The sequence below is a fragment of the Arachis hypogaea genome, chromosome 3 (genome assembly GCF_003086295.3).
Source record: "Arachis hypogaea cultivar Tifrunner chromosome 3, arahy.Tifrunner.gnm2.J5K5, whole genome shotgun sequence".
NCBI lineage: Eukaryota > Viridiplantae > Streptophyta > Magnoliopsida > Fabales > Fabaceae > Arachis > Arachis hypogaea.
Window position 1 is genome coordinate 117,958,090 of NC_092038.1, and position 21,012 is coordinate 117,979,101.

At 35.9% G+C, this 21,012-nt stretch overlaps 2 protein-coding genes across 5 annotated transcripts; one reads left to right on the forward strand and one right to left on the reverse strand.

Annotated features, from left to right (window-relative positions):
- The first annotated feature begins 4,738 nt into the window (after positions 1–4,738).
- Positions 4,739–8,469, forward strand: LOC112791045 (uncharacterized). The gene is made up of 8 exons (XM_025833725.3): positions 4,739–5,332; positions 5,405–5,540; positions 5,654–5,723; positions 5,813–5,906; positions 6,092–6,305; positions 7,266–7,407; positions 7,699–7,869; positions 8,158–8,469. Exons 1-8 carry the CDS (start codon positions 5,059–5,061, stop codon positions 8,347–8,349), a joined length of 1,293 nt encoding a protein of 430 aa, XP_025689510.1. The 5' UTR covers positions 4,739–5,058; the 3' UTR covers positions 8,350–8,469.
- Positions 8,470–9,908: 1,439 nt separating this feature from the next.
- Positions 9,909–15,833, reverse strand: LOC112791046 (uncharacterized). Of its 4 annotated transcripts, none has more exons than XM_025833727.3 (11): positions 15,669–15,833; positions 14,478–14,609; positions 14,101–14,273; positions 12,828–13,246; positions 12,612–12,693; positions 11,840–12,186; positions 11,238–11,677; positions 10,945–11,098; positions 10,705–10,866; positions 10,524–10,612; positions 9,909–10,343 (listed from the first exon to the last, which is right to left on the reverse strand). In XM_025833727.3, the coding sequence occupies exons 2-11, from the start codon at positions 14,588–14,590 to the stop codon at positions 10,193–10,195; spliced, it is 2,130 nt and encodes a 709-aa protein (XP_025689512.1). In that variant the 5' UTR covers positions 14,591–14,609; positions 15,669–15,833; the 3' UTR covers positions 9,909–10,192. The 4 variants fall into 4 exon arrangements, with proteins under 4 accessions (XP_025689512.1, XP_025689511.1, XP_029152955.1 ...); XM_025833726.3 differs by having other exon boundaries at positions 15,484–15,831; XM_029297122.2 differs by having other exon boundaries at positions 14,803–15,829.
- Positions 15,834–21,012: the final 5,179 nt, after the last annotated feature.

The window sequence follows — 21,012 nt, forward strand, 5'->3', positions numbered from 1 at the left end:
CATTCTTATCTGACTATTACAGGAGATTAAAATTTTTGGAGAAGATCAAATTCCTTGTATAGCTTACTATTCATGAGCCTTTATCTACTGCATTTTTTCGAGCTAAAAAAATTCTTATTAATTTCGATATTTGTCCTCGTTGCTACAATAGACTAATGGAATGGAGCTTGTTTTTCATTATTTGTGTGACTGCAATATAACTAAAAATATATGGCATAGGATCAGCTTTTCTTCTCAATCTATAATTTGTAGGATTGGTTTGCTTTAAATATTAAAAAAGACGATTTACTTTTCTTGTCTGCTGTGTGGTGGATTCGACGAAGCCACAACAATGACATTTTCAATTTTGATCAACCTTAATCTCTAACTAAGCTTCAAATCTTTATATATAATTCTTGTCAAGATTTCAACAAATCAGTTTATGTCCGAGAGGCTGGTGTCCCTCTTTCTTTGTTGATTGATTGGGCATTTTCACCAATAAATAAATTCAAGATAAATTGTGATGTCAATTTTATAGGAGATATTGGTGCAATGAACTTTAGTTGTATCATCAGAAACTTAACTAGTAAGTACGTGAAATGTTGTGCTAGTCCTCTTCCATCTAATTCAGTTTTTAGAGGAGAGTTTTTTGCTATTTGATAGGGTTTAACTCTAGCTTGAAAGATAGATCTTGGTGATGTTATTTGTGAAATAGATTATCTTAAAGTTATTCTTCTTATACAAGTTACAAATATATCTCATGCGTTGGATAAAGATATTATAAAAAGAATTCAACATATATTGGTTAGAGACTGTCGTGCTTCTCTTAATTTGGTGCTGCATTTTATTCATATTGTTGCTGACTCTTGGCCAAATAAACTAAGACATAATCAGCTTTATAAAAAATGAATTACTCTCACTGAAAATATTAAAAGGCTAATCCAAGAAAATTTAAGAAAATTTTCAACTTTTTAGTTGAGGAATTTATTGTTTTTTTTCCTATTATTTTTCAGAAAAAAAAACTATTACAGGGGAAGTCAGGAAGTCAATTTTGATGCATTAATCATTGTATACAAAAGAGTCACAAAAAAATCATTATATACAAAAACATTTAAATATATGCAGTAATCATATATTATGTTATTAAAAAGGAATTTGGTATAGTAATTTAAAATCCTATTAATAAAAGCAAGGATACTAACAGTATAGCAATAGTAGTACTATATATGTATTTAATTGAAGATTAATATATCATTAATATATCATTTTTACTGTGTAATTTGTTTGGTGTATGGCCCGCATGTGAAAAACAAAAAACTCTTACAATGGAAGAAATTAAGTTATATTACAGAATTGTGTCAAACCCCATTTTACTACATAGGAGATTTCAATGAGATTGTGCATGTAGAGAAAAGAAAAGGGATGACTAACTTGTCAGCTTCTGCTGAAGACTTTAAAGCATGGCTAAATGATATGGAGTTGGTGGACTTGACAATCAATGATCGCAAGTATACATGGTTTCGAGGCCAGTCCTGCAGTCGTATTGATAGAAGCCTGGTTAGCTTGGAATGGCTAGATACGTACCCAGATACTCGCCTAAGAGGAGGCCCGAGGGGCCTATCAGATCATTGTCCTATGATAGTAGAAGATAGAAGAATAGCTCAAAGACCAAGATCATTCTGCAATTTAGACGCATAGTTCACGCATGAAGATTTTTTAAAGATGATGAAGGAAGAATGGAGGGGATTGGGCAATGTGCAGTTCCTGGATAAACTGAAGGCGCTGGAGAAACCACTGAATAGATGACACAAGCAGCACTTTGGGAATATACATGACAATATCCAAAGGTTTGAGGACGAGATCAAGAAAGTGGATGACATGGTTAGCAACGGAGTATATGGTGGTACAGTAGACGCAAGAAGAAAGGCACTGTGTAAGATGCTGTGAGGTATGGTATGAGAGCCAAGATATACACTGGAAGCAAATGTCAATGTCTAAGCATGCCAAGGAGATGGATAGGAATACCAGATACTTTCATAATATTGCATCAGCAAGAAGAAGGAATAACCGAATCGAGTCTTTAATTATTAATGGAAGGTTGGTAAAGAATCATGCATGGATTAAGGTTGCAATTAGAGATTTCTACAGGAACCTATACCACCAGGACGAGTCACCAAATATCAGCTTTTGAGATGGTTTAGTTAATCGCTTGGAGTTGGAGGAAGCTCAAGCATTAGAGGTGTTACCGACGGAGGAGGAAATAAAGGAGGCAGTATGGGACTGTAAATCATCTAAGGCTCCGGGTAGTGATAGATACAACATGAATTTTATAAAAAGATGTTGGGAGGAGATTGGAGTGGAATTCACTAAAGCTGTGATGAGCTTCTTTGAGACGAAGAGATTACCAGCAGACTCCAATATTACTTGGGTAGCGTTGGCTCCGAAGTATATGGGTGCAAAGGAGATAAAGGACCTGAGACTGATCAGTATGGTAGGCTGCATCTACAAGGTCATATCAAAAGTGTTGACAAGAAAAATGAGGAGTGTAATGTCAGGATTAGTTGGAGAATCACAGAGTGCATTTGTCAAGGGCAGACGAATACATGATGGAGCATTAATTGCATGTGAAACTGTACAATGGCTAAAACTGAAGAAGAAGGCATCAGCTATCATCAAATTGGACTTCCAGAAAGCCTATGATAAAGTCAAATGGAATTTTGTTGATATTGCATTGGAAAAGATGGGATTCGAAAGAAGATGGAGGGTATGGATTACAGAGTGCATTAAATTAGCTTCTATATCTACAATGGTTAATGGAGCTCCATCAAAATCGTTCAAGATGGAAAGAGGGCTTCGACAAGGTGACTCGTTATCATCTTTTCTATTCGTTCTCGTTGTAGATGTGCTGAACAAGATGATCGGGGAGGCGGTAAGAAATAGGAGAATAGATCCTCTCTTAGTTGGCAGGGACAATATAGCGTTTTCCCACCTTCAGTTTGCTAATGACACTATACTGTTCTGCCCACCAGGGGAGGAGACAGTCAGAAATTACAAGAGACTCCTGAAGTGTTTTGAAGTCATGTCGGGTTTGAGCATTAACTTTGACAAGTCTAGGTTGATACCAGTAAATTGTAGTCAGGAGTGGATTGGTCAAATGTGCAGATTATTAGGATGTCAGGCGGCGAATCTACCAGTGAAGTATCTGGGCATTAATCTAGGAGCAAATCTGAGGCTAGTAAAAACTTGGAAGCCAGTAATAGGTAAGGTGGAGGAGAAACTAAGTTTGTGGAAAGCAAATGTGCTCAGTAAAGCAGAAAAGTTGGTTCTCATCAAATTAGTGATTAATAGTCTGCCTACGTACTATTTGAGCTTGTACAAAATGCCAGTTACGGTGGCCAAAAAGTTAATCTCATTGCAAAAAAGATTCTTTTGGGGGAAGGAAGACGGACAACCTGGACTGGCTCTTGTAAAATGGGAGATGATACAAGCACCGAAGAAACTAGGAGGACTAGGTGTGGGAGATGCGATGATTCGTAATACCACGTTGTTGTTTAAGTGGTGGTGGAGATTCTCCAAGGAAGAGTGTCCTCTATGGAAGAAGGTAGTGTGCTCCTGCAATAATCTAAATCCTGGGCAGTTATTGTCTACTCAAGCTATACCAGCAAAAGGGGATCCGTGGAAAGATATTTGTCACTTGCAAATCAAAGAGTAACATGTTAGACAGAGGATGATTGATGGGTTGATTATAGAAGTAGGCGATGGTAGACTAACCAAATTTTGGGAAGATACATGGTTACAGTCGGAGAAGCTGAAAGACTTCTTTCCAAGACTCTACTCTACTTAATTTCAAATAATAAGGGATCCGTGATTGGGGACTGTGAATTTTGGGATGGGATAGAATGGGTTTGGAACTTCTATTGGAGGAGGAAACTCCGACAATGGGAGACCGACAGTTTGAACCAAATGCTTGAGATCTTGTAAGCAGTGAGATTGATAGCAGACGCACAAGATAGAGTGGTGTGGAAATTTGATAAGAAAAACGTTTATACTGCTAACTCATTTGTGCAGGTTTTGCAAGTACAGACATTGATAGATGATATTTTCAGCTATAAGTTCACAAATAAAATCTGGAAAGGAATTGTTCCACCTAGAGTAGAGTTGTTTGCTTGGTTCGTGCTTGTAGGCCGAGTTAATACAAAGGATCGCTTGAGCAGATTAGGTATTATCGAACAAAACGATAACGTCTGTGTTATGTGTGGTAAGAAAATTGAAACTGTACAACATTTATTTGTTACGTGTGAGTATGCTTGGCAGGTGTGGTGCACATGGATAAGTCATGTGGGTCGTGTTTGGAGCATCCCAAGCTCCATAAAAGAACATTTTGAGAGTTGGAGGACGATGACTTTGAGAAAAGATGTGCGGAAAACATGGTTAGTGAAATTCTTCTCAGTTATATGGAACATCTGGTTGTGTAGAAATGAGGCTATTTTTCAGAACAATGCAGTAGAAGTGGTAGATTGTGTTGCTAGGATGTTTTCTTGCTCTAGAGAGTAGTTTAAAGAATAACTTATATTGTTGATGGCTATGTCAGAGATAACATGAGAATTGCAAAACTTTATTTTATGATTCTTGTATGCTCTAGTGATTGTGTTGAGCTCATTTTCCTTAAAAAAATATTATGTGAATAATTCTTTAAAAACAAATATTAAGTGATTATGTAAAATAACTTATAAGACATTAAAATTAAACTCAAGAAATTATTGTCTTAATTCTATTTATAGATGTATTTCTTTTTTCTTTTTTTTTGTGGGGGTCTTGGATGTAATTGTTGTTGGATAGGATCAGGAATTCTGGATTGGCGCATGTCTTTGATCCAAGCTGTGAAGATTGGTCTGAATGATTAGAATAATAATATAAGTGACTTGTAAAGTTTGGATCTGTGTCGTAACAGTGATCGGTGAAGAAGAAGCACTCGCATTATTAGTAGCATAAGTATATATAATAATCCAACTAGGTTTTCACATTCCAATTCGTCCTGCGTTGAGTGTTGACTTCACTGATACTCGCTGGAATTGGGAAATGGGGTCTGCCATAATTCGCAGGAGCATCACCCGCTACCTCAACCACCCTTCTCTTCTTTCTTCTTCTTCTTCTTGGTGTTTGAGTCAGCAACAACATGCACGTGTTTCAAACCCCCTTTCATCATTTCTTCACACCAAAACCAGCGGTGGCGGTGCAGCACTTCCTTCTTACATGCGAGGAGCTGTGTATTGGGAACCCAACAAGCCTCTCACCATTGAAGAGTTCAACATGCCTCGACCCAAGGCCGGGGAGCTTCTCATCAAAACCAAGGGTATTCAATCAATTCCTATTATTATGAGCTTGATCAATCCAATGTCGTGATTATGAATGAATGCATTTGCAGCTTGTGGAGTTTGCCACTCTGATTTGCATGTTTTGAAAGGTGAAATCCCTTTCTCAAGTCCATGTGTTGTGGGTCATGAGATCACTGGTGAAGTTGTTGAACATGGACCTCTCTCTGACCCCAAAATTATTGAAAGGTCAACACTTGCTTACAATTCTCAACAAACACTATCTTTCACTGCTTCCCTATTAGTGTTTTGTGTCTGATCATGTTCTGGTTCGTAACAGTTATTATTTTTCCATATTTCAGGCTTCCACTTGGATCTCGAGTTGTTGGGTCCTTCATCATGCCTTGTGGCAACTGCTCCTATTGTTCAAAGGTACTAATATAACCATGGATTTAGAAAATCCACTCTATATCCCAACTGAATTATCATTTGCTCTTGATGTTTTCTAAAATGATATACAGGGCCATGACGATCTATGTGAAGATTTCTTTGCTTATAATCGTGCAAAAGGAACACTATATGATGGTGAAACTCGATTATTTCTTAGAGGCAGTGGTTCGTATTATTTCCATGTTATTCGCATGTTCTTGTAATGGTTTATAATTTCATACTAAGGGCCTGTATATAAACATTCTCAATTATTTGTTTTGACCTACTACATATTTCTATTTTCTGCAATGGCAAGAATATCTAATCTTAATAATCTGATCTTTACTGAAAATCGGTTGCAATTTATATAGGAAAACCAGTATTTATGTATAGTATGGGAGGGCTTGCAGAGTACTGTGTTGTGCCAGCAAATGCTTTGTGTGTATTACCGAAAGCATTGCCATATAGCGAATCTGCAATTCTAGGATGTGCTGTTTTTACTGCTTACGGTGCTATGGCTCATGCGGCTGAGGTGCGTCCTGGTGATTCTGTTGCTGTTATTGGAACTGGGGGTGTTGGTTCTAGGTAAATGAACCAATTTTCAAATTAATGTTACACAATTGAATCTTGCCCAGCCTTGCTTTTTATTATTTTTGTTGTGTTCATAGTCCTTGCTTGAGCTAAAACAGGTTAATAATTAATAACTAACCCTTGAAATCTCCATGTCCTGTATTTTTTCTATTTGTTTGATTAATGTGGAAGCTAGTTAATTAGAGAAAACATTATATAATGATGTCTCACTTGCCTTACACTTAAACTACGCACAAAATCACTTCACTCTATAGTACTAACACTCAACACAAATTAAAGGAAAAAGAAATTCTATTTAGTATTTACAAAAATGATAAATAATAAACTTGGTTTATAAGTAATGAAATGAGACAATGCACGTGAGCAATAAATAATAAACTCCCCTTCAAAAATAAATAATAAACTCACTTTGGCTTTTATATATGAAGTGGATTTTGGGGAAAACATCATATCAACTTTGCTTAGCTGGATTTAGTCACAAAATAACGGTGGCGGTTTGACTTTGCTACTTGGTTTGCCACAGGAATTGAATTCCACAATTTTGTTTTATTTTCTGCTTATTATTTTAAGGAGAACTTAAGACCAAGAAGGCAACAATCATGTTCAGTAGTTTGTACTTTGTAGCCAGTTTGTGTGTGATTGAAATTGAAGCTCAGCCACATTTGTTGAGTATCATAATCATTTTATTTGGTTCTTCGTTATCACTTTTTGGCCAAGATTGCTTATGACCCCCTTTTTTTTATTTTTTTATGAATTGTTGAAAATTGCTGGAAATTTGACATCTAACTAGATTATATGCACAATTTTATGAACTGTTAAAAAATTGCTGTAGAAATAGGTGACCAAAGAATTTGGAGAAATTTAGAATATTTTATATTTATGTTCTAATTTGGCCATTTTCTTACATCAGGGGAATTGTTGCTAATCAATTACACTTGTTTTCCCTTTTAACAGTTGTTTGCAGATAGCTAGAGCATTTGGTGCCTCAGATATAATTGCTGTGGATGTTCAGGATGAAAAGCTACAAAAAGCAAAGACATTTGGTGCTACTCACACTATAAATTCCACAAAGGAAGATCCCATCCAAAAGATCATTGTATATGCATTTCCCTTTTGCCTCGTTGTTTGACATTTACCTGTGTTAATAATTTAATATCCCTGTGACCGAGTACTTGTATGAGAACTTCCACTGGAAACTGTCCAAGCAACATGATCTTCTGTATCTCTAGAATGACATCTCTGCATCAGTAAAAATATTGAAGAATATCTAGAGTATTTTTTTGAATGAAAAGAAAACAGGGTTTCTTATTGATTATGTATTAGATTGTCATTAGCTTTGTCTATACCTTCCGCTTTTTAACTCTTTCAAATCAATACAATCACACAGGAAATTACTGGTGGGAAGGGCGTTGATGTTGCTGTGGAAGCCTTGGGAAAACCTCAGACATTTGCCCAGTGCACACAGAGCGTGAAGGACGGAGGAAAAGCCGTGATGATTGGACTGGCACAAGCTGGTTCTGTGGGTGAGATGGATATAAACCGGCTTGTTCGTAGAAAGGTGTGCAGTCTAAGTATCTTTTTTATTGCTATTGTTGTCAACATACTACGGTGTAGCTCAGTTTGAAATGAAACTTATCATTCGTTTATCAATGCTTATTTTGTATGTCATGTTAAAAGAGTTCTATCTGATGATGAGTTACATAACTTCGATATGAAAAAATGGTTTTGATAGAACATCATTCGATACATGAAGGAAAAGGCTTCTGTTCTTGTTGTTTCTTCCCTTTTTCCTTTCTTGAGAAAAAGAATCTCTTCATCTAAGCATATTAAACTTGTATTTGAGCAGATACAAATTATAGGGTCGTATGGAGGGAGAGCCAGGCAAGATCTTCCAAAGTTAATGAGATTAGCAGAATCAGGAATATTCAATCTTGAGCATGCTGTTTCTAGAAGATACACCTTTGAGGAGGCAGCCAAAGCATTCCAAGATCTCAACCAAGGAAACATTGTTGGTAGAGCTGTCATAGATATAAACTAGGCCAATGTTCCAAGCACTGTTGCAAGGTGTTGGGGTCCTGTGCTGTGTTATGATCTTGTGATAAACAAAACTAATTGCAGTCAGATGACATGCTCAAATAAAAATGGCCTATTCTTTTAATGCCAGTTTGCTTCTATCAAGTTTTTTCCTGAAAGTTCCTAATTGGCACCTGATAGTTGTAGTCTCAAACCATATTTCAAAACCAGAAAGGGTTACACATGATTTCCCCTTCCAATGTGTTATCTTCGCTTCTTTGCTATATAATATCTATTCATTTCTTTATGAAACTGTGTGTACGATGTCAGAAAATTATGAACCAATTTGAGTTGGTTAAGTGGTCAGTTCATTCGTCTACATAAACAAGTGTCGGAAGTCCGAATTTCACTTTTGTATGCAGCAATTTATTGGCTAGTGGCTGATTCTTAAATGAAATTCAGATCCGCGACGGATTAGTCTTTGACCTGTCGGACTAAAAAATACCGTAAGCAACAAAAGAAAACCTTTTTTGGGGGGTGAGGGGTGGGGAGGGTAGAGTGAATAGACCATTCTTAGTACCAACAATTTTTAGTCCCAAGATCAACATAACAAAATAATGGAAGAAATATTACAATACCTTAAATTCAAAAGGAAAAGAACTCATTTTTTTAAAAGCATATAGAAAGAATTCTATGAGTCCAATCTCGCAACAATGCTTAAAATTCCAAAGCATATATCACACAAGGGTTAAAAATTACTACATCCAATTTAATAAGATAATACAATTATATAAAACAACAACAAAAATCATATCTCATTAAAATTCCAAAGCATGTATCAGACAAGGGGTTAAAAATGACTACATCCAATTTAATAAGATAATACAATTATATAAAACAACAACAAAAACCATATTTTATTGGATAGAGTTGGCTACATGGATCAAACGATGGTATTGCGTTCTATCATGTATCATGTCTAATTGAATATTGATTTTTTTCCCACATGTCAAAATCATCTAAGACGAGATTCTATAATCTTTTCTACAATAGATGCTACTCAAATTTTTCTTTTATATCTTCATTCCTTTTTTGTCCATACATATGGTCTTTCATCCATCATAACATCCTCATTTATGCGCATTTATGTTTATGTTCACCCTTTGTCATCCAACACATGTTCCATAACATAGCCAATAAATTTTTTCTTCAAATTTTAAAGATATTTTTCTTCGCATATAAAATCAAACAGGCAAACACACTCTGCCACTTTTACATCCTCTTTAATTTATCTATTATCTTGCATAATACACTTAAGATACCTAAAATACTTTTACTTATGGTAAGATAATTTCTCAAATTTTCACTTTTGTATTATTATTTTTCCTTTACCTATCAAACTTACATTCCATATAATATAAGAACTTATGTTCAAACCGTATTCCTCTAAAACTCCTCTCAACAACTAGTTTCTGATTTAAATCTTCTAAGCCGAAATCCAATTTTTTCGCACAAGTACGAAATGCTTGAAAATCACTAGTAAAAATAAAATTAATGAGAAAATAATAACCCTCATACATCATCTTAATAAAATCCACCATTAATTTCTATTTTTCGTATCTACTCTTTTAAACTGTGAAGTGCATTCTACATTTTCAAAAAACCATATTAGTTAAAGGCAATCTTGTACCAATCTGACTCTACTATTATTTAAAAATGGTATTCATGTACAAAATTTCCGAAACAAGCATGTGCTCGTTCATCTAAAAATGGATAGGAAAAAACTAGTTAATCCCTAATATTCTCCAGGCTATGACTCGCTCCACTGAAAGTTGTACTTTTCAACGGTTAGAAAGATGCGCCATCACCTAATCTACTTTCCACTTGTTAACATAATTGAGGAAAGCATTTGCAGGGTTTTGCCTGGGAGGGGCTCGAACTCGAGTGGACCTTCGAAGGACAGACTCGTCCGCTGCAATCCTGTGCATCAAATCCTTCGATCTTTTCTGGAGTTCAGAACTGTAAGCCAATAAAAAGTGGAAAAGAATTTCACCAACCAGAGGGGAAAATGGATAAAATATAGAAACTTCAACTATTACTTAAATCTAACTGCATCAATAATCATATTTCAGTTCTGCCACAACCAACAAAGATAAAACTTAATCATTAGTATACAATGAGAAAGTAAGTCTAACTCACCATACTCTACTATAATATTTTTCCAGTTGATTTCGCAGTGCCCTTTCGCGCTCACCCTTGCAGTTCAGTGAACCCATAAATGCATCAAGCTACCAAGCATGCCGGCAAATGTATTAGAGAGAGGGAATATATATGAAGAAAATGCAAATTTATCAAGCAGCAGGCTATATTTATCTGGTACCTCTTCCTTACTGCTGTAGTATCCCCACTCCTTCGAGTCAGAGTTTTCAACAAATATCCTTCCATCACGGCGAAACCACCAATACCTATTATAATTTCTGTCCTTACCTAATGGGCTTCTACGAATAGGCCGCTTCTCCATCTCCCGTTCAAAATATTCTTTCTGTATAATGAAAATTTTCAATAAAAGAACAATTCAAAGAAAAGCCAACAACAATCTAAGCAAGGGGATAGGAAGCACCCTCTGTTCTTTACTATTCTTCTCTGGTGAATCCTTATCACTCTTAAATTGCTTTGGTAATTCTTTTCCATTTTCTGTTGGTTGTTTCGGCTCTGAATTTGGCTTCTTAGACTTAGGCATGTTCTTTGGAGCAGGATTCGAGTGTTTGATCAAACTGCAAATTGGATTTTTAAACGGGGAAAAGAAGTGAAATGCATAACTGTTAACTACAACACAAGGAGAAGATGAAAAAATAGGTGACTTGAGTTATGCACAAAGGTAATCAAGAAACTGCACCCAAGATAAAATCTAACCTTCCAATTGTATTGTCTTCGCTAGATGATTCTCTCTCTCCATTTCTTTTCTTTCCAATGTGTCCATTCTGTATATCATCATCACTGTTTGATGAGACGTTTTCACTGTTCAGGTGATGTCCATTCACAACTTCATTGCTCTCTATCTCAGCTTTCAACGTCTCTTTTTCTTTTTTTCTCTTCCTAGCATCTTCCAGCACTTCTTCCCTCCTAGACACCCCAAGCACATGCCGCTGTTCAATAATCTCACCCAACTTCTCTCTAAAAATTGTCGTTTCAATCACTCGATTGACCAATTCACATAGGATTTCTAATTTAGCATTGATATCTACAAGGCCATAATGTCCCCGTTTTATGGTTGCTTCACATTGCCGCAATTCAGGAACATTGATCATTTCTAGAAAATGACATAGATATTCTGTCCAGTTAACCATTGTAATCTGGAGAAAAAAGGAATAAGATATTGTCATATCAAAACAATAACAGGATACGCCAATAATATACCAGAAAGAAGAGGAGAAAGTTTCAATCGATATAAAATATGGACTAATATTTATTGATTATGCTAAACAAAAAAATATCTATGCAGATGAGATGGTAACCTTGGACTTCGTCCTTCGGTTTTTCACTGCTTCAGTGTATTCACTATCATCTTGTATAAGAACCCGAAAAAGAGCTGCATGTGACTCCACAAGGAGAACAATATTGCTGTCCTTGTGGCAGATTGCATTTTCAAAATCTTCTAGAGAGTAGGGCAACAAGTGCAACACTTTCCCAAAAGTGGTACAAAAATCCCAAACCATTAAGAGATTTCCTACACAGTTCATGGGGACATTGAAGTCTCTTGATGGAGAAGGGCGATTAGCCAAAACAGGATCATGTGGACTAGGCTTCACTAACAAATCATCAATTGGATATTTGATTCGCTCAACCTTGTGCTGACCATTTTCTGGGAAATATGAGAGAAACCACCTTTCAGATAAAACAAAAATCACAAGGCAGCTTATATTATTTTAAAATAAACAAGAATTAAATGCAGTGAGAGCTGAGTAATGATGTACAATTTCATCAGGCAATCGAGATTTCTAGACCATGAAAAAAAAAATACTAGTAAACTGCATAGAGAAAAATATTAGTATAAGACACCATAGAGAAAAATGACTGCAGATACACGAGCCTCCTTTCTAGTAAACTGCAGCAACACACCACCTTATTCCAACAAATATTAGTATAAGACAACATAGAGAAAAATGACTGAAAGAACTAAAAATAGATCAAAGTAATATTCTATTAAAAAATTTCTTTATTAAACAGAAACATGAAACATAAAAGGATGAAACATATCACGGTGCAACAAAAGTTGCTTAAATGTACCTTGCTGCTCTTCAGTAGAACCATCAAATTCTGCCCCATCCAACTTCTTCCTTTTACAGTTTTCAGTTTCAGCCAGTGATTCCTAAAAGTTATAAATTTGACATAATTTAATAAATTTATTAAAAAAATATACAAGCCATATATTAGAATCTTTGTCCTGTCTTATCGACCAGAATAGAAAAAGAAACAGAACCATATCTCCCTTCTTATGTCTACCTCAGTTTTTCTTTTCTTGGAGCAGGTTAGAAGTCCATTCTTGAAGCAAACTCTTCCTCTTAACTCCTCGGGTATGTCAGTGGAGATTCCATGATTTTTTGCCACTTCTTCATGTAAAACCCAAGGAGCATTCCTATATGTCGATTCCCGGATAAAAGACTTCAACATATTTCTGCTGAATAATGGTTTCTTTAGTACCAAATCTTTTGCATTGACTTCTGCTTTTTCACCTATATTCTTGTCTTTGTCAAGCCAAGCTACCTCATAATAAAATTTGTCAACTCCTTTCGGGATGACTTTTAATATTCTGCAGGGGTATAACTCATTGTCCTTCTTCCCATGCAGTTCAGCACCCACAAAAAAACGTCCTTCCAATTTTTCAGCAATGAAATCAGCAAGATCCTTCAAAGGGAGCATACCTGCAAAACCAGTAGATCCATAAGCAATCGACCACATGAAAAATAATAAATATTTTGTAAGAAAAGCAATATAAATGCAAAATCAAACAGGAATCTACATTTGTCCCACTGCAAGGAAAATATTCAGCATATCAATGTTCATAATTCCAAAAGATTTCCACAAGAAAATCAAAGTCTTGCATACTTGTCCACCAGATGAATTTAGAAACCACTTTCTACAACAAATAGAAAGGACCTCTCACAGTGGGTCAAAACTTCATCAAATGAAGTAATATATGAAAACTGAACTCAATAGATGCATCCATGGACGAGGATCCTCTCAATTGGAATATCCACTAGACCACGTCAAGTATGAATTTCACCATGGATTGACAAAATGGGCCTAGCATGGATCCCTATAAGAGTATCCAATCAATGGCAAAAAATCCACACTCGACATGGTTAAGTGAATTTCTAATTTAGAGGATGCCTCCCATGCAAATGAATAGAGTTAGGATCAAATTACACCGGTGTACTTTTTTCAAGAAAATACATTTTTCATTAAAAAAATCATTGAATCTCAAACAGATACTGTAGGATTACAAGTAAACTTTATATTCTAAGCAAAGAAGCATTTCACAGTCATCTTACTTTCTGAAGAAGACACTTATATAATGTATATAAAATTAACCATCTCACTACCATACATATGCACTGATATAGTTTAAATTCAACAAAAAAAAAAACAATGTCAGAATTGCTCATGCAGGACAAAAGGAAATTATCTATAATATAATATGCCACAGGAAAAACAGGTATATTGTTGTACATATCAACATATATTCATCTCAGAAGTCAGGAAAGAGTAGTCTTACTGTACTGAATAATCCTTAACACAGAAGCCCTTAATTCTTTTGGAAACTGTTGAACTTTCTCAGAGGCACTTTTTTCTGACACCAAAGCCTCTTCATAAGTCAAGTTGGTTTTTCCAGTTACTTTACACATCCAAATCCTCTGGCGATATAGATTTATACGGTTCAAATAATCGCTACTTAAGGTTAAGGCATACTAGTCATTATCAGCACATTGTTAGCATTGAGTGTCAAACACAAAAGACATATATTATCAATGGACTTCACAAGAATTGGTCCGAAATGCTTATTCACAGAAATTAAATTTAAATTTTAACCATGTTGTTCGAGAGAGGGGGGAAATGGTAGAAAGAAAGAAAGAGGAGTACTACAAAGGATACTTATAATCTCGAAATATTTCCTTTGTAAATCGAATTTGATAAACATGCTCGTCTGGCTTCAAGTCCTTAGGTGGATCAGCCAAGGAAAAAGGCTTTCTCCTCAGAAGAGGCATTGAGAAAGAATCTCAGGTCCTGTCAAACAAAGAAAATCACCCAGCTTGAGAATTTGACGGCACATAAATCTTTCACACTCTTGCACAACTTGAACAAGCTAAAGCAACCACAATACATAAGCAACATGAATGCCAATCAAAATCTACCTCAGCATAAAAGTTAATTTTAACTGGCTGAACTTATTCTTTACAAAAACTATAAAAATGTAAACCTTGATTATAAGAAGAAAAAGAATTGTCTTCTCTTTCTGTCTATTTGGTGTCCATCATCAATCACGGGTAATAGCTTAAGAACAAGCCAAATGAAAATGTTCAAGGTCAGTTTAGAAGAAAATATGTAGAAAAATGTCACGTTGAAACTTGTTTTTCAACTACATCGCAATCTCATGCCATTTTGATTCATCTATGTGTCTCCGAATCAGAAACCCTAGACAGCCCCCGGAAACAAAAGTGACAAAACAAACGAACCCACAAAGATTTTCACTACAAATTGAAAAAAATAAATAAAATACACACACCCGTCCACGAAGATGCACTGTACAAGCAATGCACCCAACTAATGACCGAGAACAAAGATTTGGAAAGTCCAATACGTTTGGTTTCAATACCCACAAAAGAAAAACGAATAAAGAATACATATTTACTCATGAAATGCACACTAAGCATTGCTCTTCACTGAAAATCAGAGCACTAAGCACCGAGCAGGTTCCCAAGAAGAAACCCCTATTCGGCGGAACCACGTGAAACCCTAGAATGTGCCCTTTTGGGATCTCTGAATAAAGACTCTTGCGTAACAAAAACTACGCATTCGCAGAAGCATATAACGTAACACCAAATGTTCCAAAAGATTTAAAAACAAGCAAGAACGTAACAAAGCGCCATCCTCCATTTACCAGGAAAATTGAAATCAGCAGAGAAAGGGAAAATTCAGAAATGGGCAACCACCGAACGGAACTTTGTTCCCGCCAGAATCAAATTGGTAACAGTTGAAAAAAATTACCAAAAAACGGTCAAAAGTTGCCTAGTGAGAGAGTGTATGTGTGTGAGGAACAGAGTAAGAGGGAGGAGAGGATCTTACAGTGAATGTTGGAGGCGAGAAGAATGTGAGGGAGAAGGGGAAAAACGAATGAGTTTTGGCTCCGGTTTCGTATGTTTTCGTTTTGATTTTTTTTTTTTTTTGTATATTCAGTGTTTTCTTCAAGCGAAGAAGTTTCTCACGTTTTCTCTTTCTCCCTCCTTATGTGTGGGAAAAATAACGCGCACCATTTTATATATTTGAGAACATTTTTATAACTTTTTTTATATTTATATTTATATATTTAATAATTATTTATGTACTATTTAACAAATAAGATTAATAATTTGAATTTAATATCTATGTAGTATAATTGTATACATAAGTATTAATTACTCATATATTTTACAGTTGGCTACACATCCAAACAAATTTTGGTCCAGGTTTATCCAAGTAGGCCCAATATAAAAAAAATACTCAATCTCATTAAATGAGTGTGTATAATTAAGTTATAACACGCGCTGAAATCCTCCAAAACGTTAACATTCACTCGCATCTTGAATATGAAACAACGTTTGTTCTTCACTGTCGAAACTACTACTGAAAAATTTCAAATCTCTCTCAAAATCTCTCAAACTTCGATCATGTTCTCTGTGGAAACTGCTGCTACTCCAGAATCGCGTCAAGCTTTCGAAAGGAAGAAGAAAAAACAAACAAAAATAAGGACAGAGACCCCGCAAGGTATGAGAAAAACTGTAGTTATTATGTTCATTTAATTTCTTACAAAACTCGCGTTTCTCCTAATTCGATTTAAGGTTTAGTGGATTGAGTTGGTGCGTTTAGTAGATCGACGTGTTCTTATTTCATTTTTTTCTCTGCAACTAGGGCATAAAAATGGAAATGTGTTGTTATTTGCTTTCTGTGATATATAACTCAGTTCATTGTAATTGGTGATTTAGATTCACTTGATTGTTAAATGTTCAGTTGAGTTCTTTTGCATACAGAAATATTTTACAATTTATCACGTTTTATTCAAACATGAACAGAGATCGGTTCATTGGAGTTGGTGATTTAGATTCACTTGATTGTTATGTGTTCAGTTGAGTTCTTTTGTATGCAGAAATATTTTTCTTACTGATTGAATGTTGATCACGTCTTATTCAAACATGAAATGGGTTCGATTCATTGGAGTTGGTGATTTAGATTCACTTGATTGTTAAGTGTTCAGTCGAGTTCTTTTGCATGCAAGAATATTTTCTTTTCTGATTGAATGTTGATCATGTTTTATTTAAACATGAAATGGGTTCGGTTCATTGGAGTTGGTCATTTAGATTCACTTTATTGTTAACTGTTCAGTTGAGTTCTTTTGCATGCAGAAAATGTTTTTTTGTTGATTCAATGTTTATCATGTTTTATTCAAACATGAATGGAGTTCGGTTCATTATAATTGGTAATTTAGATTTACTTGATTGTTATGTGTTCAGTTGAGTTCTTTTGCATGCAGAATTGTTTTCTTTACTGATTGAATGTTTATCACGTTTTATTCAAACATAAAAGGGGTTCGGTTCATTGGAGTTGGTAATTTAGATTTACTTGATTAAAATATACATGCTTGTGCTTGTCGGTGTATTCAGTGAAGTATTGACCAAATTTTTTTTTGTCCTTACAGCAAAAATAAAAAAGATGATATGACAAAAAAGTAGAAGTCGCGCTATAACGTAAGCATATATACACATTAAATATATTTATCACCTTTCATTCAAAATAAACTCTATTTTGTATTATAAATATATCATAACATACTATTTCAAAAATGATGAGTTTGGAAAACTCCAAATTAATTTGATAATGCTCAAACATTATTAAAATAATTAATTACAAAATTATTAATTTGATTTTTAAGTCACATTTGTTAATTAATAATTTTGTTGTGCAGATTTTGTTATGGGCCAAAAAAATGGCAAGCCCAATATGTTGAAGAAATTCAGCCTTGTGCAAAATGTCTAAATATATTGGCTAAATTATTGTTATGATATCTGGGCTAGAATTTTGGTAAACAAGCCCAAAATAAAATCCTTGGTGAATGACCAACTAGTTGGTCTGAATTGAAAAGAAAGAAGGAGGGAACTTTGCAAGCTTAATTCGGTTACTTTATTCACTCCTTGGTTGGAATTCAAAATTTAATTAAAATGAAGTTAATGCAGACATTGGTAACATGAGAGAGAAATTGCAATTGATTTGATAGCAATTAAGTTTTCACACATTACAAAGCATGAAAGAGGGAAGTGGGTTTTAATTGAATATAATTGATTTTAATTTCCTTCTTTATTTTCTTTGAAAGCATTATCTCTCTTCTCTCATCAGTTTCGGACATGTCACAGAGAAGAAGGAGAAGCAAGTTATCAGAGATGAGGCACTGTAGCAGTGAAGCTATGTGCAAGCAAGAGGCCATTATGATGATGGCGTTAGGAAAAAGAATATCCACAGTAGGGTGTGACTGAGATCTTTGTCACTTATGGTAAGAAGTGGTGAGGAAGTCTCAAACTTTCCAAACCCGAAAATGGAAGAAGATCCAACTCGGTCAGAAAAGAAGATCCCTTGGGTATGGCTCGTCTCTACTCTTTGATCAACCACCACAGAAGGTAGCTACTGTAGCTACATGGAGGAAGATGCAGAAGATAGAGCAGATGGAGCTGTCAAGCATCAAGGACTCATCAAGGGTCAGGAATCCTTCTTGGGGAGCAAGTCAAGATGGAAGGGCCGGATTGATGAAGCTTGGTGAGAAGGGATAGGAAGAGGTAATTGCATATTGGATTTTGCATTCGGTTCTCTCTCTTCTCTCTCTGGCCGAACTGGTTTTGTTGTTGAAGAAGAAGGAGATTAGCTCGGTTCAACCGTTTCAACCTTGGAGACTTCCCTTCTATAATAAGGGTGAACAGCCAAGGCTTGAAGTAAGGAGAAAAGAGTGAAAGCACAGAGTTCTCATAGCTACCCAAGCTAACAGAAGTTCTTCTCCTTCATTGTGTTTCATGTTGTATTTTTCGGTTTAGTTTTGTCTGTCTTGAGTCTCATGGAAAAAAGACAAATAGTGAGGTTTGTATGAAAAAGCCATAGAGCGAAAAAAGACAGAGTATATAAAATTAAAAGAAAAAGTCATAGATGTCCTAGAGGTCCTTTGTACATCTGTGTTATGTTTCATGATTGTGTGGGAATCCCCTTGAAAGCTTGGTAGGTGACCAAGTCAAGTTCAGGATTGGAGTTAGATTCTGGACTTGTCCTGGATAGGAAGGGTAGTTCCTAAGGAGAATTTATGTTTGTAATCTGCATGATTGTAGTGAAATTCCATCATTGTTGTGATGGAGACTGGATGTAGGCTGCATTGCACTTAGCACCTGAACCGGGATACTTCTTGGTGTGATTCTCTCTCTCTCCTATACTCCTTTTCTGATTCTGTTGCACAAGAGACAAAATTGAAAAATATCTCATCATTGGTTACGAGACAAAAAGAAAATGTCTCTTGACTAGTGTCGAGACAAAAGGCAGAAAAATCTTCTGAAGTACTCTAAAAGGGTAGAAAGCATAACTCACAAAAAGGGACTAAGATTCAACCCCCCTTCTCTTAGCCACTAATAACCATCGATTGGTATCAGAGCTTGGTCTCAAAGAGATCAAGTTTTGTAGCTTAGAAAAAAGATCCAAATGGCAAAGAACAGTGGCTCAAACTTGGTGTCCTACAATCTGACAGAACGACAGTCAAGCAACAGACCTCCTCTCTTTAATGGAAAGAACTACACTTACTGGAAGGAAAGAATGAAGATTTTTGTGCAAGTAGTAGATTACAGATTCTGGAAGATAATCCTGGAAGGTCCTCAATTTCCAACCACCATAAGTGCTGAAGGAATAGTCTCTCTTAAGCCCGAAGCCAGTTGGACTGAAGAAGATAGAAAAAAGGTGGAGCTCAATGCCAAAGCTATCAACTTGCTCAACTGTGCAATTGATGAGCGGATATTTTGTACGCTTTTTGGGGGTAATTTCATGTAGATTTTAGGACGTTTTAATTAATTTTTAGTAGAATAATATTAGTTTTTAGGCAAAAATCATATTTCTGGACTTTACTATGAGTTTGTGTGTTTTTTTGTGATTTCAGGTAATTTCTGGCTGAAATTGAGGGAGCTGAGCAAAAATCTGACTTAGGCTGAAAAAGGACTGCTGATGCTGTTGGATCCTGACCTCCCTGCACTCGAAATGGATTTTCTGGAGCTACAGGAGTCCAATTGGCGCGCTCTCAACGGCGTTGGAAAGTAGACATCCAGGGCTTTCCAGCAATATATAATAGTTCCTACTTTGCACAAAGATAGACGACGTAACTTGGTGTTAAACGCCAAGTTCATGCTGCTGTCTGGAGTTAAACGCCAGAAAAACGTCATGATCCGGAGTTGAACGCCCAAAACACGTCATAACCTGGAGTTTGACGCCAAGAAAGGCCTCCACACGTGGAAAGCTTTAGTCTCAGCCCCAGCACACACCAAGTGGGCCCCAGAAGTGGATTTCTGCACCAATTATCTTAGTTTATTCATTTTCTGTAAACCTAGGTTATTAGTTTACTATTTAAACAACTTTTACAGACATTTCTTGTACCTCATGACATTTTCAGATCTGAATTACATACTTTGTGACGGCATGAGTCTCTAAACTCCATTGTTGGGGGTGAGGAGCTCTGCAGCGTCTCGATGATTTAATACAATTCCTTTGTTTCCCATTCAAACACGCTTGTTCTTATCTAAGATGTTTATTCGCGCTTAATTGTGAAGAAGGTGATGATCCGTGACACTCATCACCTTCCTCAATCCATGAACGTGTGCCTGACAACCACCTCCGTTCTACATCAGACTGAATGAATATCTCTTAGATTCCCCAACAGAATCTTCGTGGTATAAGCCGGATTGATGGCGGCATTCATGAGAATCCGGAAAGTCTAAACCTTGTCTGTGGTATTCCGAGTAGGATTCCAGGATTGAATGACTGTGACGTGCTTCAAACTCCTGAGGGCTGGGCGTTAGTGACAGACGCAAAAGAATCAATGGATTCTATTCCAACCTGATTGAGAACTGACAGATGATTAGCCGTGCTATGACAGAGCATAGGAACGTTTTCACTGAGAGGATGGGAAGTAGCCACTGACAACGGTGACACCCTACATAGAGCTTGCCATGGAAGGAACTTGCGTGTGAGAAGAGGATTTCAAGGAAGAGTTGAAGTCAAAGGACAAAGCATCTCCAAAACTCCAACATATTCCCCAGTACTGCAAAACAAGTAACATTGTTCCCTCTTTTATTTTTATAATCAAATCTAGTAATTTCACTTTTAATCCAAATAACCTTGTTGACATCCTAACTAAGACTAATAA

What these genes read in the sequence shown, in the direction of transcription:
- LOC112791045 (XM_025833725.3), top strand. Translation starts at nt 5,059, where the DNA reads ATGGGGTCTGCCATAATTCGCAGGAGCATCACCCGCTACCTCAACCAC. An exon ending in ACTGCTCCTATTGTTCAAAG is followed by an intron (nt 5,724 to 5,812) that starts GTACTAATATAA and finishes AATGATATACAG; the next exon opens with GGCCATGACGATCTATGTGA. An exon ending in ATTATTTCTTAGAGGCAGTG is followed by an intron (nt 5,907 to 6,091) that starts GTTCGTATTATT and finishes CAATTTATATAG; the next exon opens with GAAAACCAGTATTTATGTAT.
- LOC112791046 (XM_025833727.3), bottom strand. Translation starts at nt 14,590, where the DNA reads ATGCCTCTTCTGAGGAGAAAGCCTTTTTCCTTGGCTGATCCACCTAAG. An exon ending in GTTAAGGATTATTCAGTACA is followed by an intron (nt 13,247 to 14,100) that starts GTAAGACTACTC and finishes CTGGTTTTGCAG; the next exon opens with GTATGCTCCCTTTGAAGGAT. An exon ending in GAAGACAATACAATTGGAAG is followed by an intron (nt 11,099 to 11,237) that starts GTTAGATTTTAT and finishes TCCAATTTGCAG; the next exon opens with TTTGATCAAACACTCGAATC.